The following is a 27241-nucleotide window of genomic DNA, read 5'->3' as shown; positions in this document are numbered from 1 at the left end:
GCGGGTTACGATCTCGGATAAATTTCCGTGCAATTTCAATACGAGATGATTCCTCTTATAGAGGCAAGTCTCCTCCCTTTTCTCCTCTCCCCTTCCTCTTCCTTATACAGCGTGGGTGGGGGCTGCGTCGAGGGCTGTGGGATAAGACGAGCGGATATTAAAAATATCTTCCGTCGAAGAACGGACAGCGATCGACTTCCGGTTTATCCGTTTTCACTCCATTCCCGTACCTCTCGATTGGTCCCCGATTCCTCTATTTTTCCACGATTTTCTCCCTCTTCGTATCCTTCCTCCCGTAAATCTTGGATGGACCGATCGAATCGATTTCGAGAACGATTCGCCTTTGTATCGGGAAGAGAATGGGGTGAATGTTGTTGACGAAAGTTGGGAAAGATTCTAAACGTCGTGTAATTAATCCCGGAATTGATTCGATCCCCCGAGGAAAACTAATGTTGTTCCACCATCCGAGCTCTTGTTCTTGGATAGTTGCTAAAGTAGATTAGAGGCGGCGTGGTTATTCCGGGAACCTGCTCATTTTGCTGTAAACGCGGTCCCGTTTCCGAGTGTCCCTAATTTCGATGGTGGTAGAGTCAGTTTTCCCGACGGTTTTCGTTTCGCATGTACGATGCATAATAGAAATTATTCTCAACAGCCACCATAAAGATTATCATTTCAATTCTCTTCGTATCAAATCGTATAGTAAAACAAGTAGGATTGTAAAAATTGATCAACATCCTCGCTTCGCCAATGTCAGCTTAATAAATTTATCGTTTCGTTATTCAGTCGTCCGCGACAAGCGCGTAACTCCAGTCCACCCTTTTCATCCCACGATTGGAGCAGTTTGGAGAATTTTTAAAAAAATATATATATATATATATACAGCTTCAGCTGGATATACGCATTTTGCCGGGCGAATCCTCTTAATTACTTTAATGGACCGTCGAAAAGTAGTGTCAACGTTATCTTTTGACTTTTATCGTATGCCGCACAACAGCTTCTCCGCCTCTCTTCCCAAATACAGGGCGAATAGAAAAAGCATATTTCATTCTCTAAACATCCTGTAGACTCTCTCCCCTAAATTTTCTCCTCCCTCTTCTTCGAGAAAAGACGCAGAAGGCCCTTTCTCGGAGCCATGTGGCTGTTCAATCCTCCCCGTCGGATGATTCATCGAGCTTCGTTCCTTCGTTTTCTCGCGAGAGAATACGGGATTCCCTTCACGCGGGAAAATCGTCGCGAATTTCGTTAACCGCCGCATATTCGATCGAGGAGGGAAAAGGGGAGGGAGAGAAATTACTGGTCGGAAGAATGGATTCACGATCGAGGCTTCGAATGCTGCATGCGTACGAAAATTACGGGCAATCGTCGGATTCGAGCTCGTCCACTCGCGCGTCCACCCGAAAATTGCCAACTGTATTCCGCTCGAATATTTTCACCCTTTGTTGTGTGGATCCCGCGCGCGACTATTCTCCCGTAAGCCTCCTCGAATCTCGAAAAACGGGATAATCGCGACTCTGAGACGATTGGAGAACGGAACATTTTGAAAGAAAAAGAAAGAAAGAAACCTATCGATCTCGCGAATCTAAGAATCATGGATCTCTCGATCCTTCGAATCGAGAGAGCAAATTCATTCGAACGATATGAACGCGGTAGGAATTGCGTGGTTATAATCCAATCGGATGGAAATCGGGGACAAACAGTTGGAGCGCGTTCTAATTATTAATAACGCGAGATGATCAGATGGATGGGTGTTTGCACGAGCCGGGATTGGTTACTCGGGACGCGCATTACGGCGCTTATCAATGGGCATCGTTGAAATTGCGGCAATACGCGCTTGCCCCCAACGAGCCCCAACCCGGTGGTAAAGAAAAGTCGGCCGACGATGATTAGCGTTTACGATCAATGGCGGGTTTATCAATCGGGACGAATTCCCGCGTGAATGATGACCGTACGCGCGAAATATATCCGGCGCGGAAACAACTTTTGCTCTTAAAGGCAAAACCCGGCCGTAAACCCGCCATTTCCTCGTAATTTCGGTTAACTGGAATCCAAGCAGAGGAGCTTTGGAAATTTGGAGGAGGGATCGATCGATATTAAGCTCCCCCTGCACCTCGGAACGGAAGAAGTATCCCGACTTTACGAGCCGGATTTTTACGATTTCCCTGCGAGCTCGTGCAGGGGTGTCGTTCTACCTGCGTACGTAGTTAGGATTGCACCTACGTGTTCCTCCCTCCCTCTCCCCCTCCCTCCCTTTTCCAGCTTCTCGCTCGTGCGCTCCTTCGAACTTTAACGAGTTTGTCCCGATGTGTAATCGCGTCGGTGGCTGCAGCGACGTCGAAACATCAACGACAAATTGGATTTTGAAACAGTCTGTACGTGACCGCGCACGTACCGTATCTCGCAGACGCCGGGAACGGAGATGATCCGGCCGCGGGTACGATTTACGAGGGGAGATAGGCCCCTCTGGCTTCCAAAATTCTGGACTGTGTAAAAAGCGACGTAGAAAGACGTCCATCTTGATTTCAAAGCACATTTTGCTCGGATAATCTTATCCATTAACTTTAATTATACACTGTCTCTTCTCAGTGTCGAACATCGAAGTTTCTTTTCCATAAAGAATGAAAAATTCTCTCTTTCGTTTCGAAACTCTTGAAGCCAAAAATCTGACTTGCTGGTTATTTCTTTTTTTTGCAGTGAAGTATCTGAGGGAGGTGACACCGTACTTCAGGAAGGCGTCGATCATCCAGGAGGTGGGATGGGAGTTGCAGCGCGGGTTTCTCAGCGCGACGCCGCCGCCCCCGAAATCACCACCGCGAGCGGATACGCGTTATCTGCCGCTCCAACTCTGCAGACTAACCAGGGCTCATCCTTCCTCGGATCCCGGTAAGTTGCCTCCATCGTCTCTATCGCTATCCGTTTAATACGCGGCGCGAGGGGGGATGAACGTCGCCAGGGTAACGCGACGAAATTCCCGAACGGAGGCGTGAAACCGGAAAACGCATCGACCCAACGACTAACGCGAGAACGTTAATTAACGCTGCTGTCCCCGTCGAACGGGGACGGATTCCCGTCTCTTTTCGCGGCTGCCTTGCCATGCATTTCGACTTTATTCCGAGGAAACAACGTTGCTTTCCGTCGACGGTCAGGGAGATGGATCGTCACCGTCGTCGGTTGAACACTTATCGTGACTGGGGTGTGAAGGATCCTGGAAGGATCGTGAAAATATTAGTACTTTTTGTCGTGTATTCAAGATGATATCGAAGAAAAATCTCTCGTTTCGATCGACACGATTTTTCGAAAGCGTCGAATCGAAAAGAGAGAGGTAAATTTCGTTAAATTCGATTTAGAAACTCGATTAAAATTAGGAGAAATTTTGTAAGTTCGATCATTGGAAAATTTCGAAATCTTTTTTGCTTCCGCGACACGATTTCCGAGATACATAAAAAGAAGGATTAATTTTTAATCACCTCGTCTATATCTCTCGTCTCACTGGCCTATTCCAAATTCCAGACAGAGCATAGTAGTAGTAGTAGTAGTAATAGCATTTCCAACACTGAAGAAAGAAAAAGAAAAAAAGAAATGTAGGTTAATGGACCGGCGAGTCCATTTATAATCTTTGCTGCAAAAATACATTTAATTTAGTTATAAATAAACTCACCGTATAATTAACATTTAGTAATTACATTTATAATTAATTGCATTTATAAAGATACAATTAATAATATATAATTACGTTTCCGTTTTAATAGGAATTAAAATTAATATCGCGTCGTAAAAGTGCGGCGGGTGGATTTTCCCGGGTGTTTTGCTAATTACAGGATCGAGTGGGGCAAATTCTCAGGAATTTCTCTGTTCCTGTGCGTATATTTAACCATGAAATTCCACTCCTCCAAGGAGTGGATCCGATAAGAAAAGAAGTTGACAAATTAATCGATCGAATGAACCTTGAGAGCGAAATCCCCCTCTCGTTGAACGTTCACAACTAAATGTTTCCCAACGAAAACGTAACCGGGATTACGTGCACAAGCGGCGTCTCGTGGATGGCGCTCCTCTCGAGAGCTGCATGCTCAGCGACCGAGATAATGACAGCCATAACGCAATTAACCCGTTTCTGGCATTACAGCCGAACGAACGTGCGCGGCGCCGGCGTGCCACGAGTTTGACAGTCAATTATCGTCTAATAGAATGACGACTAAACGCCGTAGTCGGAGAAAAGCATCGTCGTCGCGGTTATACGCGCGCGTCGTCGCGTGTATAACCTCCTTCAATTCTCCGCGTATTCGTCCCCAAATTTCTCTCCCCTATTATCTTCCTCGTTACAAAAATCCAAATATAGAAATCCACGAGCAATAACTATTTGAACACCGTTCGAATCTCTTCCTGGTCTCGCGTTGATCGCCGTTTAAAACTCGCGTCGCATTCGCGATCCCTCTTCTTCCCCCTTTGCGAGAGGAGACAATGGGGAGACTCATTCGCGTGTACACCAGATGGTGGTAAGTGGCTTCGCGGCGGTTGAATGGATTTCATCGAGACGCTGTTTCCTTCCCTCCGTGTCTGCTCGTTGCGAGGGACACGGCCACAAAGAAGGGGTTAGAAACGAGTATCCGTCCACCCCTCCGCGGATCCAACGTCGAGTTAATGAAAGGCTAATGGGCTCTTAATTCTATAGAGCTCCCTCTCCCTTATCCACCTCCCCTCGATAACTGTCTCCACTCGTCCGAGGACGAGTAGGTCCCTTGGTCCCGTTGTCGTTCGCCAAGAGGAGCATCGTCGGGAAACTGAGCTTTTGTCCAAGTTATTCTCTCCTATTCTTTCGCTTTTGCATCCCGCTCTCCAAAGAATTCGTAAGTAAACCTCTCTCTCTCTCTCTCTCTCTCCATTCTATCTTTTTCTTCGTCCTTTCACGGGATTTCGTTCTTCCCCTTTTCTCCCTTATTCCGCGCCGACCTTAGTCTTCCTTCCACTGTAAATCGTGGGAGGGAGGGGGAGAACAGGCGTCGATACGAGAGTGGAGGGGAAAAGCGAGAAGCGTTAGAGTATTCTTCTTATCCATGGACTCACACGGGCTACGATATTGTCCGCTCGTACCTTTATCAACGGTATTTTTCGAGACAACAGCTTGGCTCAACATGCGGGTTCTCCACCTCTCCTCCCATTATCCTGTGTATTACCGGGGATAGTTGACGGGATCTAAAAATTGGCAGGGACGCGGTGACGGCAAACACGGGGCGCGGGAAAAGGTCGTTAAATTCATCCGGAGTTTGCTCGTCAAATATTCAACGTTCTCGCTCTTCCGTGCTCCGCTGTTTGTCGTCCTCGTGCCGACCGTTTATCTTCGAACCCGGCGAGCATCCATCGTCGGAAATTAAAGAAACCGGTCCGCGGGAGTGAAGCAATAACAAACAGGTACAGCTTGTTTTCAAGAGAGGGAGGAGGAGGAGGAGGGAAGGTGGCTCGTGTGTAAACATTCCCTCCTCCTTCTCTCCCTTCCTTCCCCCAAGAGCGTACCAAGAGCCTGTTTCCAACTTTTCCTCGAATCAATATCCTCGAAGGAGTTCAAGTTTCACGGTGGCGCGCTTTTTAGCCGAGTTGGTTGGTAGCAAACGTGTTATCGACGGCTCTTTTTTTTTTTTTTTTTCCAACTGGAGAAATCGTGCGTTAAGGAGGTGTGGAGAAAGTGGAGAGAGGATTCTTCCAGGAACGCATTCGAATAAGTATGCGTCTTCGCAACGGTCGGCGTTAAAATTTTAGGCGACGAATCGTGGAAGGAAGAGAGGAGAAATTTCCATCGATTCCGAAAACCCGTCACGTCCGACCGAAGGATTTTCGGGGATTTAATCAGATATCGATAGATAGGATCTTCCCGATGGTGGAAGAGATATTTACAATTTATTGCGACACGTGCGCCACTGACGGATGCATAATTCTTATCCCCCATCCTTGTGATTTTTACACACGTATATATATACACGTTTCTTCGTGCGAGAATCACTGTGAGAATCAGCTAGAGAACATTTTACTGCGGTGGATATCCTTGCGGATAACAGTTTGATATTTCCTCTTTGTTGGCGCGCTCCACTTTTTTCCCCTCTCCCCTCCCTTCCATTCTCTCGTAATATATAATGTATAAAGATCGATTATTCCCAGTTTTCTTGGGTCTCTGCCTCTCCCATCCATTATTCCTTGCATATCTTTCCTTCGCATATCGCCGTTCTTTTTCCCTCCCCTCCTTTCTGGCTAGATGAATAGAATTTTTCCGCATTTACATTTACTTATTTCCTGTTTGTCTACCGAAAAAAAAAAGAAAAGGAAAGGAGAAAGGGAAGAAAAAAAGGAAAAGGATAAAAATTGGAAAATTCAGCCCTGAATTGTAAACGTGTGGTATTAACGCTCTCATTTTACTCGACCCTCGAATAATAACGCGCCGACAGATGGAATACGGCGTGGCCGTAATGCAGTAAGTTCGTGGAACGAAGAGGCTGCTCGTAGTTGACCGAGAGCAAACACGAAATGGACGTACTCAGACATTAGAAGGAGAGCGTAAAAAAAAAAAAAAAAAAAGGAAAAAGGAAAAAGGAAAAAAAGGATCGGACAATGGACGATGGAAAAGGATATCGTTCATGGATTCTATCTACGAATTAAAACAGACCGGCGGACGCGTGAACGGTACAATGAAAATTGGCTAATTGAATTAGCAGACAGCTGAGAGCGACCTGAATAGATGGAGGCTTCCATAACGCGAACCGTCAGGTTTTAGGATGGGTTCCATTAAAAGGAAGAGTGCACCGGCGAAAGAACCGGATCCGAATTATCCAATTAAAATCACCTGTTAATTGTACGAATATAGGAATCACAATAGCAGCGAATCCCTGACGCGTCCCGACTGAAGTCTATCGTTCTTGTCTACCGTAAAACGTAGACACTTTTACTTGCCTATTACTCAGTTATTTTCCCGTTGAAATAATACTTGAAAAATTCGCCCGGCAAATCTTTATTCCCATTTCTAAAAAGGGTATCCCAAAATTAAGATTTTTAAGTTGTTAGCAACCCTGAAAAAAGAACAGTTTGATTGCTGAGAGTTTAGGGTTAATAAAAATAGAGCGATATATTAATACAACAACGTGTCTTCATTGTTGAATAATATTTTAAAAACTCTCTTTTATATTTAATTCAAATCTTGCGTTAATTTTGGGACACCCTTTAGAAGAGGAAGGAAAAAGATCCCCCGAAATAAATATATATTTACCAATACACGCACGATATGACTATAAGAATAAAATTAATTGCGATAAGAAGGAGATGAAGAGGGATGAAAGTATGAAAGTATGATCCAAATTATTAATCCGTATGATAACCGCGCGAAGAATTAGAAAATCCACCAGATATCATTGTCATTCGTAATCGTATACGGCTCCATTCAATTTGACTCGATATTCCGGAATCGACCTTTATCAAGGAATCGAGCAAAGTGAGACGTCCCTTTCGATTACATCTCGCGAGCCCTTTAATTAATGCCGTGTGGATGGCCACTCGAAACAAGATAGCTCGCAATCGGACTCGCGCTGGATCCGCAGCTGCTGCGGATCGAGTGCTTTGACCGGATCCATGACACGGATTTCCATTCCCTCTTTCGAAACGAGACGAGACGAAACGAAGCACGCATACACGCGCGATATGTTTAGTTTTTTCGTTCGATTCGTTTCCTGGTTTCGATTCATTCGGATTCAGACGCAACGCATCCTGGCCGAGGCCCAGAATACTATATACGCAGGGATGAGCAGGGAGGGAGATCGGCGAGGGTCGATGGCGGAGGCTCGAGGTTCGACTGTGCGCCGCCATTGGTCGGCGGGGAGAGGATGCGAGAGTTAAATTAGTTTCCGGAGCAAAAGCTGGCGGCTGGTTTTCAGGGCTAACCCCCGTGTATAATTCCAGAACAGCTCCATCAGGCTGGAACCCACCAAGAACCTTCCATCCGGAGGCCATCCACCATCCGCTGCTGCTGACGCCGCCAACGCCGCGCGAGACCCTTACCCGCTCTATCAACCATCTCCCCGACCCTTTCCCCCCTCCCTCCCTCCTCGCCTTGCCAGACTTGCAGGCGGGGGCAGTTTGCGAAGTTAATTACCGTCGGATAATTGCGCCCTATATGCCGGCCGAGCTGATTAATGAGCCCGAATCAACCTGGAAGTCGGTTGTCCTGTCTTTTGTTTCCTCGTCCGGAACAAGGACGATTGTCTGCCCGTTGATTACGGTTCAGAAGGAGAGAGAGAGAGGGAGGGAGGGAAGTCTTTTGGCTAGGCTTTGTCCGATTTTGGAACAGGTCTCCGCGTATAGGTTTTTTAATTCCCAATTGAAAATCACTCCGCACTCCTCGGCGGGGATAATGGACGGGAATAATTAGAGTTTCGTTAACATTTCGGATATTAATTCCATTGGTTCGCGTAGCTTTGTTTTCAATTCTGCGCTCTTCCCGTTGGATTGCATGGATCAAGGCTCCTCGCTTAACGTGACGCGAAATTATAGGGAAGATATATTTACGTAGCTACGCTATCACTTATTCGAACAAAAGTATTCATTTTCATTTCCCCCAATGGAGGATTAAAGTTATCGTCGAAATTTCATACGCGTGGAAAGAAGGATCAAGATACGAATAGCTAAAGATATTTTCCATTTTCAACGAAGGATCAAAGTCATTGTCGAAATTTCTCACGCTAATTATCCTATTATGGTCCGTGAAATTAATGGATAATTACAGAATCATAGCTTTTTTCATTCTATGTTCTCGTGAATTGCATGGATCGTGAATGAGATCCTTTTAACGTGATGCAAAATTATATCGAAGATATATGTACATAGTTACTAAATTTATATATATTACATACATTAAAGTCATTGACGAAATTTCTCAAGCATGGAGCTCGATCAAGAGTGAATTATCTCTATGGTTCATGGAATTGATGGATAATTAATAAATAATAATAAAATACACGCCAGAGTCATAGCTTTTTTCAATCTGTGCTCCCGTGGATTGCATGGATCAAGGCTCTCCATTTAACTGTATCAAAAATACAGCTATTATTTATTCGTCGAACAGAAGAATTTAAGACATTCCATTTCCAATGAAGGATCAAAGTCATTATGAAAATTCGATCAAGAGTGAATTATATCCTAATGATCCATGGATAATTATACACCAGTTTTCGAATATATTAACTCTCATAGCTCTCGTAGCTTTCAATTTATGGATTGCACAATATTCTCCATTCAACACAAAACTATATCGAAGATACAGCAACATATTCATCGAACGAAAGGATTTAAGTCGTTTCGTTTCGACGAACGATTGAAGTTATTGTCGAGATTTCTCACGCGTAAAGAAAAAAGATGAGGAACAAAAAGGGAGAAAGTAGAAGGGGTCGAAGAAAAGGACGAGTAAGTAAGGAGCGATTTCCCGTCACCGTCGAGACGGGGCGCGAGTCGTGGCGAGACGAAGCGGCGCGTGCAGCGACCGCCGCTCAGGGCGGCTATTATCAGACCGTGTAGACGAAATCCACGTCGTCTCCGCCGTCGTCGTGTGGAGCAAGCTTCCATTATCCTCTAATATCGTTACACCAGGTCGCTCTGCTACGGTTTGTCGAACCGACGGCCACGATAATGCCCGTTACGTTAACGACAGGGATATCGTTGTGACCGTGTACGTGACGTATCCATCCCGACCTCTCCCTCCCCCGATTGTTATTTAATAAAGGAAAGTATGGAAGTATTCCTTCCCCGCTTTGTTTAAAACAGGCGATTTTAACATCTTTCTCAAGAATTTTTCTCTCCGTCCGTTTTTATGTTTCAATCCCAACGATTTTTATTTAACAAGAAGGAATCCTCGTAGCTTTTCTCGCTACTTCTCGGTGGAAATAAAATCTGTTTTAGGAATTTTTGCTCTGTTTGTTTGTCTATATTGGATTTGTTTATTTACATTCTGGGTTTGTTGCTTTTCGTTCCCAGACTTGTTTTCTTTGTTTACGCGTTCTGGTTTTCGTTGTTTGAAAACTTTGTTTTACGTTTCATATATATATATATTTATTTTTCCGCTTATTCATACATTATAATGCTCAGTGATTTTTATAATACATTTCTATCGATCTTGAGCGAACAATTGTTCGTTCCTTCCTCCTAAAAATCGATTTATTAAAATAATTGGTGGAAATATGCCTCCCTTGTTGGGGAAAAAGTTTAATAGAAACTCGTCCGAATTGTAAAAAAAACGGGGACACGATGTATACGTTGTATTTATAAGCTGTACAGGCAAGCTCTCTCGACAAGCGAACGATTTACGGGAGTCGGTAATGCGTGCGGATGGTAGGCGAAGGAATCATACACGCATGGGCGTAAAATTTATCGCACTAGGACTATAAAATTTAGCGCATAACCGCTGTCCACGCGATCGTTACCTGTGACCGATGCGTCGGTCAGGTAAACGCCACACTCCTCTCACAATCTGTTACCACCGTTTCGGGGCGTAAAGTTTGCATCGATGAAACGTAATTTCGCCGGCCAGTTCCGGCTGTCAGCCATCCCTGATGATCGATACAGCCTCTGTATCTCGGCCGATCGCAGAACCTTCTCTCCCTTCGACATCCGCCGATCGATATTCCCAAAGTTTTCAACCCCCTTTGGCGGCCGCGAGACTCTCGAGACCCCTGGAATTCGAACCACGCGTCCTTTTAATCGCATCGTTTCCCCTCATCGTTTATTTTTTTTATTTTCGATCGTGAGAAAGCGAGATCGCGAGAAGTGAGGATTAAAAGGAAAAATTTTACATTTTTATTCGTAAATTATCTCGATCCGTTCTTGTGTCGTTTGGATCGATGATTCAAGGTGTCTAATTTTCGTTCAATTCCTCTATTTTTGATTTACCTGATTCGATTAATTCGTTTGATTGATATTTTTATATTTTATGCAACAGTTTTTAATAACTCATTTGCGAGTTGATATATCCGACGGAGCGAATCAAGCGGATGGATGTGTTAAAAAAGATCGGTGAACGATCCCGAAGAACTCTAAAGTTTATGACGCGATATTATCGAATTGACGTGATCGTATTAATTATTGGAAGAAATGAGAAATTTCGTGGAATTGTATCGTAAATTTTACGATATGATTTACGACGATTGTAACGCTTGCGATTCGAACAATTCCGTCAAATTTTTATCTTATCCACGACTAAAAGGATCCTCCTTTCAACTTCAATATTAATTTTCATCGATCGGAGGAAGGAAAGTTTAGGCAGATGAAAACGGGTCGAAAACGGGGAAAATGGGGGGGGGGGGGCGCAATCACGCAATTTCGCCGGTCGTGTATCATTTTATGGAAAAACAGTTCAGTGACACTCGTCGCACGCCGCGCGGCCGGTCGTCAATTTCGTCGGTCAACGGGCACGGCTTACTGCGAAAGTTATGAATTGCGAAACGGCAATTGCGCGCCCGCCTTTCGTAAATTACCAGATGAAAATATACACAGTGGCCGGCCTGTTGTTCGATCGCCACTGATAATCGAATAAAACGACGGAAATGTGGCCCGTGGGAGAGATATTTACCGCCCACGAGTTACGAGATTAACGGTTCTCTCGGAAAAAAAAAAAATAAAAAAATAAAAAAATAAAAGAAGAAAGAGAAACGAGCGGAAACGTTGATAAACTCCGCCTTTTCGTCGAACCGCTGATGGAATATCGCCATTTTATTTCGTTCGACGCGACGCGTGATTCTTTCAAAGTTGTATTCTGTTCTATTTTAATTAATTTTGAATTCTACGATGACATGGATTGATTCGTAAAGGAACTCTTACGAATTAAAAGTTTCCTATTTTACGGAAATGTGAAAGAATTTCCTGTAACAATTTTTCTTCTACATAGCCATTTTGAATTTTGAACTCGCTAACCGAAAACCGATATTCGAGAATCTTCTAATTTTGTCTGATTTCTAACTGCGTTTCATCGAAATTCGGTCAAGATAACGAGTATTCAAGTGCTCAAGTCTCCGTTATGGCCCTTAATACGTCGTATCTTTAGAAACGAAACAGAGGTCTTGTAGAAATATCGCGGAGGTAAATTGGAATTGGTTACTTTGAATGTTCTGGAAGCTCGCTTTGAAAGGAATTATCTTACAATCGATCGGCAACTGCAAGGTTTATTTTTATTCGACCAATAAATCATTATTATTTTCATCTTAATCTTTCCAAAAGAGGAAATCCACTATTCGAAATAACTTTTCTATCTTCCTTTTACACGTCTCTTTCATAAGAGGAAAATTTCGACGATACGACACTCCTAACGGATTAAATTCGATCAGAAAGTTTATATCGAGGCTCGTTTTAGTTCGCAGCTACGTTTTATTTGCTCGAGCCCGAGGAATGGTATAATATTAGCTTGGCAAATCATCGTCCAGAAATATAAAACTCGGCTTTGTTCGAGAAATATATATATACACATCACGGGAATTGCACGAATATTAAAGGATCCATCCAGGGAATGGCTAATACATCTGCGATGCTTGTTTATCGAAATGCAAGGAAATAAGAACCGAAAATCGATCCACAGCTGTCTCGCGTACTTGTCAATTTTTTTTCTTTTATAATATTTTATCCGAGAAATATTATTCGGGAAATATCGGAGGAAAGCATCGAGGAAATATTCGTTCATTCATTCTTACAGCCCATTGACGATTCGGATGTTTAATTAGCAACAGTCGATATTTAAGGAAGATTCTCTTTTTATCATTTACCTCTCGACGGATTGATTAATTTTAGATTTCCTGGCCTCTCGATATTTTCAATCCCCAGATATCGTATACAGGCATAAGATCATAAGAACTTCATCCTTCGAATCGATAAAAATATGGAACGTGTTTTTTCCACCAATATTCTCCATTCTCGAATACCAAAGTTTATCAACGTTTATCCACGAATAAAACAATCTCCTAATAATTAATTAATTAATTAATTAAATATTCGGATTCTCAACGAAGACTGATCAATCGATCGATCTACGAATAGAAAAGAAGAAGCCCTTCCATCCTCGCTCGATAATAAAGATTCAACCATAGATTCTTCGAACACCGTCCAAAACACACATTTTCACGAAGCGACACACCAGTGTCGCGTATACACCAGTCGCTGAATAAATCATCTCGGTTAACTTTGATCTCTTGTCTCGTTCACCATCTCGAGCAAATCGTCTCGACGTGACACCGGCGGTCCTTTCCCCCGTGTGTATCGATGCCAGCTGACATTTCGCTCGACTACACCCGACCGAGATCCCGACGTCTTAACCCCCGTCGAAACGAGGACAGCTTTCATCCCCGCGACTGCACAAGCTTGTTCCCCGCTGCGTAAATTGTGGTTGCCGCGTTACGTATCTTGCCAGAATCCCTCGAAGGGGATCGTTCTCGCATCTCCGCAGCTACCGACGAGCCAAGCGACGCGGCAATACCTTGATTGCACGGATATTAATTAATCGGGACCGTTTCCCCCTCCCCTCGATTCAACGAAATCGGGACGCTTTTGACGAATCGTGCCAATCTCATCGTTTCTCCCCCGTTGGAATCGATTCTTTTTGAAAACCTCTTTCCTGTTCCGTTTTCGAATACTCTTTTTTCCCAGATACTCGTGAAATTTTTCTATTTTTCTTTCGCGCGTGATTAATAGAGGCGTGTAATAGAGATTGAAGATGAATTTAAATTTTGGATCCATAAACAAGTCGGCCATTACAGAGGAGAAGATTAATGGAGCGATTTGTTTCGTTGTTACAGAATCAAATAGACAATTGTGTTTCACACAATGCTCGTGTAAATTTTGGAAACTCGGATATTTTTGGAAACTTTTCATCCGTTTTGCGCGTTCTTCGGGAAGGGTGACAGTTTTCGAAGGAAGATTTCTCGAATCATTTGTACATTGTGATATCTGAAATTTTTGATATCTCCTATTAATTAGGAATTAAAGAAAGGTTTTTTGACCCGTTTGTTTCACCCCTATTCGAGGTCTTTCAGCTTAACGGTAAATATGGTATCTCCACGATTCGAGTTGAATGGCGCAGCATTACAAAGGAGTACGAAACTTTTCAATAAATTAGCGTGTAGTCATTAGCGTTTCGCGGTAAACCCGAGAATATTCTTCAACATCCGAGCACGAGTTTTCGATCAATTAACGCATTCGAGAGAGAAAATGAGGGATTCCAACCGATGCGAATTTTTCGAAGGAAACAGATGGAATCCTGATAGAATTCTCGAGAGACGGGCGGAAATACCGAGGTTTTCATCTCGTCTCGCGGATTTCCTCGCGTTAACGGAACCGCCCCCTCCCCTGAGAGTCGTTCGACGAAAATACTTAATCGGTCGGATCTTGAATCCCTTTGAAAAAAAGTACGAGAGAGGAAAATTATTTCGGCCGCGTAAAAAAGGATGATCTCGCCTTTGGAAGTAGGACGGAAATTTCCAAGCAGCACGCACGTTTTCGCAATCGTTCCGCTTCGAGAAAGGATATCCATCCCCTCCATTGTGCGTCGCGGAGGGAAAAGCTGCTTAAAATTCAATAATTTCAACCCCCGGGGGGCTGAAACCCGAGATAAGTAGGGGTTTTCTTTATTAATTAGCCGACGATTTGCGGCCGGACATTTGTCCTCCTCCCCGCGCAACGAGGGAGGAGATGGATGCCGGTCCCAAGATGTGGACTGGCAATAAGTCAGTTGGCCGCTCGCGCGCGGCTAATTAAACGACCCGTATCGGCCGGTGGCTTTGCTCGACTTAATTTGAATTAGCGGTAAGTCGGTGCACGCTCGCTTAAGTTGCCGCGTTAATGAAACTGCGAAACCACTCTGCCGAGTTTATGCACCCCGCACAAAGCCATCTCGCCACCGCCTCGGAGTTGTGCGGGTGAACGAGAGAGGGGAGGGAGAAAGCCACCCTCCCTCGACAACGACGGTGTATAACGCGATGTTACTCTCGAATTTTCGTGCCACGCCACTTGTCGCGAACTCTCTCTCTATCTCTCTTTCTTTGCGTGTGTTAAGTTTGTGCTTCATATACACACACATACATACATCCCTTTCCTTCACGGCTTCGAGCTCGTTTTCTTACGTGTCGTGGGTAAATTCGCCTCGGTGTTTATGCACCCTGTACACGATTTAAAAATCCTTGTTCCTTGGATTTCTCCTTGGATCTTGTTTAGATTCGAGAATTCGTATCGCAAAGAATAAAAGAAGAAAATTCGGAATATTAATTTTTAATTTCGTTGCCATCGGTTCTCTAACACTGATTAAATTAATATTATTCGAACGGAATGATAATAATGCGAAATTGGGAGAAAATTGGATTGCATGGAATTGGAAACGGAGGCGTTGGAGATGGCAATTTCGTGGACGTTGGGTTTAAAAATCCTTGTTCCTTGGATTTCTCCTTGGATCTTGTTTAGATTCGAGAATTCGTATCGCAAAGAATATCAATTTTTGTCTTTTAATTTCGTTGCCATTCAGTTCTCTAACACACTGATTAAATTAATATTATTCGAACGGAATGATAATAACGCGAAATTGGGAGAAAATTGGATTGCGTGGAATTGGAAATGGAGGCGTTGGAGATGGCAATTTCGTGGACGTTTCATCGGACGTTGGGTTGCTCTTCAGGTTCCGTTGAGCGGCAACAGTTTCGACAGCCGGTTGTTGGAGCAGCCGTGGCTCCGATATGTTTAGCGGACGTGGTCAGCAAGCGGGAGGATATACATCTCGCGTAGTCGGATCACGCGTGGATCCCGACAATTAGGAGCAGAAGGAAGATGATGCGGTCTGGCGACGGGGAGATACGGAATGGAGAGGGGGGGGATCCGGGCTCCCGTAGATTGCGGGAGAAAAGGGACATTGCACACCACGAGCCGTGTGTACACGAATTTATCGACCGGGGTGGTGTTGCTTTATTTGGATTTAATGGAGTGGAGACGCGTCGGCGGGGACGGGAGAATTCCTCCTATGAATTGCGCGCGTGAAAGATCCTTGGAGAAGAAAGGGAGCGATTATAGATACACGGAACGAAATCGTCGTGAAAAATTGAAGATTTTTAGAGGAGAGGGAAGTTGAAGGAGGAAATCGGGAGAATGCGGCTCGGGTAACCGGAATAGGAGTTAGGTTTAGGTGCCCGGAGACGGTGGCCTCTAATGTCGTCCCATTGTCCCGCACTCTGTCGCGGGCTCGAAACCTTGTTAACTCCCCGGAAACAGTTAACAGCGGCACGTTCGACTGCCAGTGTCGGCCCACCACCACCACCACCACCGACCAACCTCCACTATCTGGTATCTTGCTTCGACCTGAATCACGGAGCCCACGGTCGAGCGGATGTTACTTTCTACAAATGGAACGGCCTCGACCGTACATACAAACGAGACCTCGCCCCTATCGCCTCGTGGTCACCACAGTGGCTGACACGATTTTTTCTCCTTCCTTTTCTCTCTTTCTCTCTCTCTCTTTCCGCTCGTTCCACGGAAACAGAAACGTGACAAGATTTAATTATTCGCAGGTTGACGATGCCTTTCTCTTGGTGGGTTAATTTTTCTTTCCTTTTTTTTTTTTTTAAATTCTTCGCACGGAAACAATTGAAAAGAGGGATGAAGAAAAAGGGGGGAGAGGGTGATGTTGAAAGAGGAGGAAGAGGAGCGGATCGAAATACGTTACGTTTTTGATCGCGAGGTTTGTTTAAAAGGGGTCGGTAGAACGTTGTGCGTATTTCCCCGGCGAATAGTTGAAAATGTTTTTTTTTCTGTTTATGTTAAAATTCAACGGGGTTGAAATACGTGTCGGTATTAGTGTCTACGTTTGTCCAACGCTTTGAACCGAACCGTACGTACAGCTATTTCTACACGCGGCGTTTAAATCGCCCCGACCCGTGATAAATTTTTGTTCGTGTGCCCTGCCGGCATCACGGCAGAGATATTTAAATAGCGGCTGCCCCGAAAACGTTAAAAATGTTGCGAAAACCGTAAACCGTCCGCTCCGACGTATCCTCGATCCCAATTTTCCCGCCTCTTCTCTCTTCTTCTTCTTCCGCAATTAATATTTTCCATTTCCATTTCGTTGGAACAAAATTTTTCCTTCCTCTATCATTATTCTTATCCACTCTTCTCCTCCTCTCCTCGCTCTATCTTCTTCTTTTTCCATTCTCGAATAAATATCAAATTCCATCCTTTTTTCTTTTTTATCCTTATTCGAATCCACGATTCATATATATATACACACTATATTTCTTTCGAAACGAAACGAACAAAACACTGTCCCGTATCCCGCCACTTATTTCCACCCCTCCCCTCCCTCGATCGAACGAGTGGAAAAAGTCGGGGCTCGACGCTGAAATTGACCGAAACGAGGGTTTGCGCCGCGATAAAGGCCAGGAGGGCAGGCAGAGGGTCGAGGGAGGGGGGTGGTTGGCCGCGTAATACGCTTAAAATACACAGGACGGGCGAAGGTTAGGCCGGGTTAAGCTAGGTCGCGGCGGCCCACGCGCGAGCGCGCGCAGATTGAAATCTAGTCACGGTCCGCGTTTACCGCCCGCACACCCCCTCCCCTCCCTCTTTCTATCTTCATCCACCCGATAGCCGGTATACAGGATGTACATGGTGTATACACTCGGTACGATATTACGATTGGATGGAATCGGCGATTGGCCCGGTGGGAAATCGGCATTCAATTGTCCGCCCACGGCCGATATGAAGCTAGGCGCGGCCGTGGTCGCGTTCCAACGACTGGAACAACCTTGTCGCTTTCGGGACCCGCGCGAGTTTGCCATTTCAACCCTTCCCTCGCTCGATGATGATGTTTCCCTCCCCCGATTCAGAATGTAGAATCCGCTCGCAGGAACATTGTCCTTGCACGCTTGTCGTTCGAACGCAAGAGTGATTCTTTTCTATCATATCAGCGTATCATATATTCATCCCTTTTTTCGTACGCGATTCGAGAAGGTTTACGTGACGCGAATTTCTTCATTTTTCGCGTTCCCGGAAGAAGGTTGTTGCAAAAATGATTTCTAGGGGCGTAATACTACACTTTGAAGTGTACACGCGACGAATGGGATCGTGATGATTACGTGTACATATTCGATTCGAAGGGGAAGTGAAAATCGATAATTTTCTAACGCGGTGAACAATTTTCGTGTCTCAAGAGTTTTTCACGGAGAAGGATTATTCATTTCCCTTCTCTGTCCAAATAACTTTTCATCCATCAACGAAACATCGACCGATTTAACCACTTCGATATTATAGCGTCGACTATAATCGACGACCACAGATGATCCCCCACAGCCGAACTATAATCGACTATAATCGACGGGATTATAGCCAGGAATTTTATCTTATCTTTGCAGTTGCGGAGTGTTCGCTCGCATAATTTTAGTTTCGCTCAGTCCATCGCCCAACACGGTTCTATGACGTTTTTACACGTGTAAAATAGGAGTTATTATATTCAGTTCTCTTCACATTTATACCAATTCAAGGAGCAGAGTTGACAATTAGCGACGTGTCATTGCCGATAAGCGTCGTACCGAAATGATTAAAGAGGATAAATCCTATTCCATAAGAAACTATCGAGATGAATTCCTTTTCTTTCCATCGTTAAGTAGCATATCCTCCCCTCCTCCCCCGATGAAACGATAGAAAAAGTTTTTCGCAACATTCTTCTCGCCCTGTTTACATTGTATCTCGCCGCGCGAGGGTTATTAACGCGGTGGAACGTGGCGTCAAAGCGCTAGAATTAAAAGCAGGTTCCAGCTTTAAACGTGAGGCGGAAAGAGAAGGGGAGGGGGGTGGAAGGTTTCACCCACGGCAAACGTTCACAGGTAACCGCGTTACCTGACCTCTCGCCTGGCTGGGAGGATACCTGGGTGAAAAGAGCGCGTTCTCGAGTTTCGTCTCGGCCATCGACGTCGACCGGGGAATAACATTCGAGCGTGTTCCGCTCGTCGTGGAAAATGCTCGTTACTGAATTCATATTCTACGCGCGCGCGCGTACACACACACGCGCGTACAGGATGGTTAAATGCCGCTTATAAACGAGAAATTACGCTCTCCTCCGCCTCATCCCTTGCCATCCTCGCGTTCCAACGCTGTTTCTAATTTTCTAAATAGTTTAATAAGTATGCGGCAAATGCGGATAATATGAAGAAAAAGAAAAAGAAAAAGGGGAAAAAATGAAGGCGGCGAAGGTTAGGGATTACAAGAGGAATTAATTAATTAATTATTAATTATTAACCTGCGCTTAATTGTTTCTTTATATTTCATCTGTGCAATATTGATTGCATTCATCGCAAGTTTGTTTGCACAAGGATGATCAACTATAAGGAACTATCCAGTGTGTAATACGATTGTAATTGAGCCGATATCGGAAAATAATTAGGTATCTTGCTGTCAATAAAATTATTAGAATATTAATTTTGCCAAAAATGTTTTCAATAAACGTTCGTTCTCGGTATTATCGTTGTCATTGTTAGCGTTGAAATAATTAAAATTATAATAAAATCCCTTGTCAATTTTTAATAATAATAAAAAATAAGTCTGGAATTACTAGGTTCAACATTAGTTCCAGTAATAAATACGTGTCTGTTTAAATATACATAAAACACATTTTAAAGTTTCGTATATAATAGACATATACTACTACTAGTCGATCCTCCAGATCTTTCAATCGACATTTTATGTTTGTCGCGTATCATCGCGTCTCGCATTCGAATCAAATCGGCGAATTTATTTCGGATTCGCGTCGGACGGAACGACCCAAGGGGTACGTTAATTAATAAAAGTTTCCACGCTCATCTAATTACAACGCGGGCAAACTCGAAAAATCCTCTTTTATTTCGATCGAACCGAGGGCTTGCAACATTAAATCGAGTCGAATGTGCGTCGCGTTAATTGGACCGGCAGCGAATAAACATCGAATCGGGCAAATTTTCCGGCAAAATAAATAAATAAAAAAAAAAAAAAAAAAAAGAAAAAGTTTCTGCCGGGAGATAGAGGAGGCACAAATTTTGGGCGAGGCACAAATTTCAAGGGATCGGTCCCTCGAAAAGCGACGGCCTCCGAAATTGAACGGGGCGGCACGGCCGACCGCGCGAGACGGTAAATCGAGCAAAAAGGTAACCGGGCAAATGGTTTAAGCCGGCGAAATGGTTAATTGACCGCATCGATATACCCAGGCTCGAAACATTAGCGGATTTAGCCGACCAGCTCTGAACCGGTTAAGCGGTTTAAACAGTCAGCGGCGTCGCGGCGACGGAAATGATGTCGATGGAAACACCTCGTTCCGGGATCCGTAACGAAACGATGCGATCATCCCCTGTTTGCTTTTGTCGCTAACGAAACGGGTTTAGACGAGAGATGATGATGTAGCGTTCAAGAGAAGCTCGGTGACGACGGTGGAAGATGAAATTGGATTCGATTGGGTAAAGAAGAGTGGATTAATGTGCATTGAGTATATATCGTTACTTTAGAAAGATTTTAAACTATCAGATGTTATTAAATTTCTGATATTGATCTCTTTCGAGGAAAAATATAATTGCTTCTCCAAATTTTTGAACAGTTTAACACTGTAATGGAGAAATGGCTTCTAGAACAAAATTGATCGACAATTAAGAAACGAAAAAATCGGTGGTAATATCCGGGAACTTGTATTTTAGAATGAATTAAGAAGAAGAGGAGAATTAATCGATAATTCTCGTTCTCAACTCAACAACGTGTACGAAAACTAGACTGGAATTAAATATAACAGTGTCGTAAAAGGGCGCGGGATTTAAACGTTTCCGCAGCGCGCTAATTCGCTTTGACAATCGGGACGACTCGCCGCGCCAGCTGCACCCGTTCTGGAAACTAGTTAGCAGTTGGACAAACAATCTGGAATTACATGCGGCGCGTCCCTCTGCCTGTAACAGATAGAGGAAGAGACTCGCCAATCCGGGCAAGAGTCGCGATCCTGGAAACAAGAGCGAGTACATTATTTAACGGGAAAAAATAAAATTGAAATTACTCGCTTTTCTCGATTTCTTCTAACGAATTGATCGAAAACTGCCAACGTGAATCATTGTCGAATCACTTATACGATACGTGTCTTGAAATATCACTTTTTTTTTTATTAATGTAGCTTGATAATTATCCTTATATTCCTTCTCCTCGATAACAACGATTCGAAGTTAAATTGAAAGAGGTGGTGGATCAGATCGCTCGACGTGTTTCGAGAAATGTAAATGGAGCTTGTGAAAAATTGTTAACCGTAGCGTATGGCGCGAGTTTTTCCTCCTCGTTTTATGGAGATGATCGATCTTTATCGCGCCACCTGGTGGGTGGGATAATTACGGTTATTAAGAATCTTTCCCCCTTCCCCTCCCTCCATCTCGAATCCACCTTGCGGTGGATCATCTGTTTCCATTGCACGGTATATACAAATTATTCCCCGCGTATATATCTGAATCGTCCGTGTATTACTCGCGCAATTTCCCCTCCCCCCCCCCCTCGCTCCCTTTCGCGCGGCCTAACTTAACAGGCGGGGAAAGCCTGGTGAGAAATTAACGAGCGACCACTGTAAGGGTTTCTTTTAGCCGAGGAATCACGCTTCAGAGAGAGAGAGGGGGGGATAAGAGCGGCGCTGAGTCGCGTGAAAATTTCACCCCAACGAGTTTTTCCGTCCACCCCATTAATGTCACGCGGCCGTGCACTGAAAAAAAAAAAAAAAAAGAAGCCCAATCGTGGCTTTATTTCGTTCGCCATCCTTCTCCTCCCCTCCCCTCCGTGTGGTCGAGCTCGAAGGGGGAAGAGAGTGGCCGAACGAATGGTCGAGGGGGATGCTCGAGAGAGATATAACGGGGAGGACGATGGAGCAATTATTTGAAGGAGAAGAAGGGCGGACCGGAGGGAAAAGCAAGTCGGTCGGGTCGTTCTTCTTTTGTATTGTGTTTCGTGAGTGGATGTCGAGTTCATATTGTTCGATTAAGGGGCACTATTTGGATGGGACTATTATTTCTACGATACCGCGGATAGATTCTCTTGGCAGTTTATTAGTTACGTTGGTTACGTTGGGGGAAATTTGTAAACTAGGTTCGAGAGAGGGAATTGTTATTTTATTCGGCGAGGAGATAATAATACGTTTCGTGAATTAAAATTAAAATTGAAAATCTTCTATAAGGGATTTAAATATACGGCGGAATTAGTTAGCGGGATCGAAAGTTGGGGGATAGAGATTTTTTTAATTAAAAACCTTACGTTCAGTTTGTGTACGATCTGCTCTCTCGATAATGGAAGAAGGAAGGTTGAATTGAATTAATTTACCCGTTGATATTATAAAAAGCATATAAATAAAATATCTATCGTCCTCAACTCGTGCAATACAAATTATAAAACTGTCTCGTTACAATCATCCTCGAAATCATCCCTCCGGAGAACAGACGTGTTTGAATTGGTGTAATTAGAACCTCGACCCCTTACGTTTTTAAACGTTAAATCGCCACTGCAATTTCCATTAGCCACCCTTATTATCTCCCTCGTGCGACAACAGATTCGATTGATACGAGATACGTGGCCTGTTCGAGGGATCCTCTTAATTAAACGAGAGAGGCGGACGTGTGCGGAAAACGCAACTGAAAAAAAAAAGAAAGAAAAGAAAAGAGAAGAAAAGAAAATGTATAAAGGGATAATGAAAGGAAGTGGAAGTCGCAGGGGAAATAAAAACGAAGAAGAAGCCAACATATATATATATATATGGAAGGAGTCGCGGAGCAATCCGGGGAGTGGAACAAGTGGAAGAGGTCTGACATTGGTACGGCGAAGTTGGTGCGAATTCAAGGATCCCCGTTTGCAACGCGTGGAAAAGTTGGAGCGGCCGTAACAAACCGGAATGGATCGTGGAAATGAGAGGGGAGCCGAAGAAGGGGCCAGAGACACGAGGAGAATCACGGCCCACACCCTTTAACCGCAAAAAGTTGGTACACGGCGCAATTTCGGTCGTGCTATTCCACCTTTCACGGCGGAGAACACTACAAACTAGTCTCGTTTTCCAGACGCTCGTACGTGTATGGATGCGAGTGTGAGTGGAATCGAAACAACACGCGATTCATTATGCCTCTATCGGGGGGATTATGGGGGCGGCAATTGGTCGCCGGAGGGTCGAACCACTTTCCTCAACTTGGTCGTTTCGAGGGAGTTTTTTGCGTGGGGTGGAGGGAAAAAGTTTCGATCCGTGGACATGAATTTTCGATCTTATTTCGCCCGATTTGACGGCGATCTTATTCCACGATCCGGTAACGAGCCAATTGGAGAATAAGTTGGGTTGACTTCGCGTGAAAGGAAATTTGTGCGTCTTATTTTCTTTTTTTTTTTTTTCTTAAAGGGTTCGAGCAAACTTGAATATCATTCGAATTCATAATATGATTTGATTTTCATTTTACACTTTTTACGGTGTACCTTTACGTTGAATTTAAATTATTTTTTTTTTCCCCCTCCCCCTCCTTTTTCTTGTAAATTTCTATCGAGGGTTCGATCCTCGACGAAGAAGTTTCAAAGAACTTGTGTACATTCGGAAGATAAACATCGTTTATTCGAGGCTCGGGGAACGAGTGTTGAACTTGTGATTAAACGAAATAACGAGGAGGAGTTGTGATTAAAGCAAATATCGGAAACTTTCGAAATCAAATGATCCAATTCATCCATCCAGTTTCTGCATAGTGAACTTTCAACTTGCTCAAGAAGATTCGTATTTAGAGTGAATCGAAGGGTTTGAATGGGGAGCGTTGGTGGATATCTTTCCTTTCCAACGGATCAAAGCTCGTTTCACGTCCGCCTCGCCCCGAATCGAACGAAACGAACGTATGCAAATAGCCGTTTCGTGCGGCGTTTCCTTTCGTCGGCGTAACTCGCATAACAATGGGGCGTGTCTTACAGCGTGCCTCGAACTTTAACGATTATTAAACGCGCCGTCAAGGCTTTGAGGTGAAACGGCTTCTCAACTATTCACCGTGGCTAAGACTCACCTTCGTTGCCAATAATTACCAACCTACCTGTACAGTGGATGGAAAACTAATCCACCGTTTCATATTCATTCCGATAATTCTTTTATCTTCTTATCTTCTCGAATATTTCCACGTTCCGGATATCCACCAAAATTATTGAAATCGAATATTTAACATCCTCTTTGATACAGAGGTTATAAATTATAAGAGCAAAATATGAGAAAGTGAGTGAAGCTTGATCCGATTGAATTTAACTTCAAGTGCAACGATGTTCTCCAAGGATCAAACATCGGGATCAAATTGCATTACAAACTTTATCCATATCCTCCTCTCACCGATAATAAAATCGAAACAGGAAATACTTTTCAAAAAGAGATTAGAAAAGAACGATAAGCCGTAAATTTCTTCGAGAAACTTGCCTCAACGAACAAATATTCCAGGTCCCTTTATAAAGTCTTTAAACATCCTTGCCCTTGTTTTCTAATCGGTTTCTTCCAGTCTTTCAAAATGAACCGAACGACTCGAACGAGTAGAAGCCACTCTTTTCTTTTTTCTCTCTCTCTCTCTTTGTCCCCATGAAAAGCGTAACGGAAAACATGGCCGTGGCAAGTTTTCTTGGCGAAATTGTCGTCCCCATTGTCCCAATGAGACGGCGCGCGCGGAAATTCGCGAACAGCTGAACGTGAATTTCCCTCGCCAACCCTCTCGAGACACACGGGGCGAGGTAATAAGAAGCGGGGCTGGTGCGCAAGAGATGGCTTCGGATGGACCATTTACCGAACCATCCTCTCTTTCTCTCTCTCTTCCTTCTGAAAACGAACGGAAGGAGCGAGCAACGGTGGAAAAGGAGGGCTTAAAGACTCGCTCCAATCGACAGCTTTTACACGACGAATGAATGGGGAAACGGCCGCTCCATGGATCGACTCGGTAATTGTGTTTTCCTGCCTGCAATTCTACTGGAAACAAGCCTCGAGTTTCTCTCTTACCGTATACAAGATTGTTCATAAAATGTGTCGAGTATTTCCTTTGGAATTGCGCGGGAAAATTGTGGATTAATTAAAATTGAATCGAATTAATTGGCGCGCAGAGGGATTCCTCCGAGATTATTTCGGCGAAAATAACGTTTTACGTAATAATAACGAATATTTCGTTTCTTTTCTTTTTTTTTTTTTAATATTTATCCAATACATAATCCCAGCGCGAAACAATCCGGGCGAAAGTTTTATTTTATTACCATCTTGCGTAGCTTGCAAAGTTTCCCGTGTAAAAATCGTGTTTAAACGCGGTGGACCAAGTCTTTAGATCTCGGGAGCCGTCGAAATTGCCGCAGTAAAACGCCGACCGGTTGAGAATGGAAGGTTTCGCGAGGAGAATTGTCGGGGACCAAAATCTCGGTGAACGGGGAGAGCGGAGTTTGGCTTGCTGCTTTAGGATCGGTCCTAAGTCGTTTCGTTATTGTTTCAGCTGACCACGGTGCTGCACGCGTTGCTCGAAATAATATGTCGGGATTCTCCTGGTTATTTCGTAGACCGGCCGGGATTACCGGACCCAACCCTCGTAAAATCCGTACCGAAAGAATCGAGTATTTCTCCTCCCCTTTCTTTCCTTCCACGAGCATGGAACCATGGGATATACGGATTCGACATTTTTCTCGAGGCCCTTCTGTAAAATTGTTTTCGTTTAGCACGACTATTGCCGCGTATCCGAGGAATCGTCCGATCAAGCGATCTTCGAAATCGATCGTTCTGAAGAAACAAATGCGTAACGTTTTCTTTTTTTTTTTTTTTTTTTTTTTTAGAAAACGCCTCTTCTCTCTTGGACGAGTACGTTCAAACTTGTTGTACGTATCTCGAAGCGATCGAAAGATAGACGATTTATACCAAGGAGCGGCGGCCTTGGTTGGAAAAGTTATTCGAGGGGGGCCCGGCTCGATTTCACTCGAGTAACGCGCGGCTGATTCCCGGAGCTCGATGCTCGCACCGCCAGTCATCCGCGGGCTTCGAAATGCTCGAAATGTTTTCCATGAATACCGAATGCGGGCTGTGAATTCGATCTTCCCTCCGGCTGGTGACGTGTGCATCGAATGTCGCCGCGATTCAACCTCCCACTTATCAATCGTTGCTTCCTCCCTCGGCGGAGGGACGACACGCGCGAAACGTTGCGCCGAAAATGAAAGGTGTTGGCGTCACGTTGGCGAGGGGGAATAACAAAACGGGGGCTCGTTCGAGTTCGACGTCGCTTTCTCGCGCGCCCGAGGGCTCCCATTCTTTCTTTCCCAACCTCTCTTTCATTTCCCCGCCTTTTTTCATCTCCTCCTCCGCCCCCCTATTGTTTCTCCCTTTCTTTCTCTTATCCTCTTCCTATCCGTTACCTCGTTTTTTCAACGTCGTTCAATTTTTCCTTTCCTCTCCTTTCTTTTTTTTCTCTTTTAGAAATTGTTCTCTCTAAGATGCCGCGTTTCGAGATATACGTACAAATTATATGAAGAAAGAATGGAGAGGACAGGAGTCGTTCGCGTCGTTCTTTGCTCGCGAATAGACAACGCAACGTTGGCGGGAGAATTTGGGACAATTTGAGAAACAAACAGAGGAAACAAACGAACGGGGGACGGCGACGTACACGCGTAAATCATCCCTCCGAGCCGTCCGGATTTACTTCCATCCTTCATCCTCCCAAAACGGTCGCGTTTACTTTTTACCCAAACAGCGCCGTTTCCAGACTCTCCGTTCCAGACAGACAGAATTATCGCGTTTATTGCCGTGGCGGAGGAAAGACACGAGTCGACGAGTTGTTCCAACTCTATTTTCGGATTCTCTTCCAGTTTTTAAAGCTAATCGCTTTAAAACCGATACCGGTATTATCCGCGGATCGATAGAGAGGATTAACATAGAGATGGATGGCCCGCATCCTGGCCCATTAACCCAATCGAGAAACGCTTTTCTTTCGCTTGATTTCCCTTCCACCCTCCCCGAGACGCCTCGTCCTCCGTGTATACGCAGAATACGTGCCGGCAAGAAGCGTTATTTGAATAACAAATTAATTTCTTCTCGACATCGTGACGACAGAGTTTATATCGTCGGGGGCCGATAACGAAACTCGAAGAAGGAGGAGGAGGAGGAGGAGGAGGAGGGAAGGGAAGGATGGCGGCCGGCTTTGTTCCATCGGTAATCGGTCTTCCGCCTCGATCTAATGAGCCGGGGCATTGCATATACATCGCCATTTAAATATTTATACGC

General features: G+C 44.3%; 1 protein-coding gene across 3 annotated transcripts in view; it reads left to right on the top strand.

The window, feature by feature from the left end:
• Nucleotides 1-27241, top strand: part of LOC724333 (beta-1-syntrophin) — a 336725-nt gene that overhangs the window by 161404 nt on the left and 148080 nt on the right. For all 3 annotated transcript variants that reach the window (XM_006564488.3, XM_001120154.5, XM_006564489.3), the window contains exon 3: nt 2692-2880. In XM_006564488.3, the coding sequence (XP_006564551.1) occupies nt 2692-2880 (189 nt within the window). The remainder of the gene's footprint in view (nt 1-2691; nt 2881-27241) is intronic.

This window comes from Apis mellifera, linkage group LG10 (assembly GCF_003254395.2).
Source record: "Apis mellifera strain DH4 linkage group LG10, Amel_HAv3.1, whole genome shotgun sequence".
NCBI lineage: Eukaryota > Metazoa > Arthropoda > Insecta > Hymenoptera > Apidae > Apis > Apis mellifera.
The sequence above is the reverse complement of the archived record's forward strand: the minus strand, read 5'-3'. Positions and strand labels throughout refer to the sequence as shown.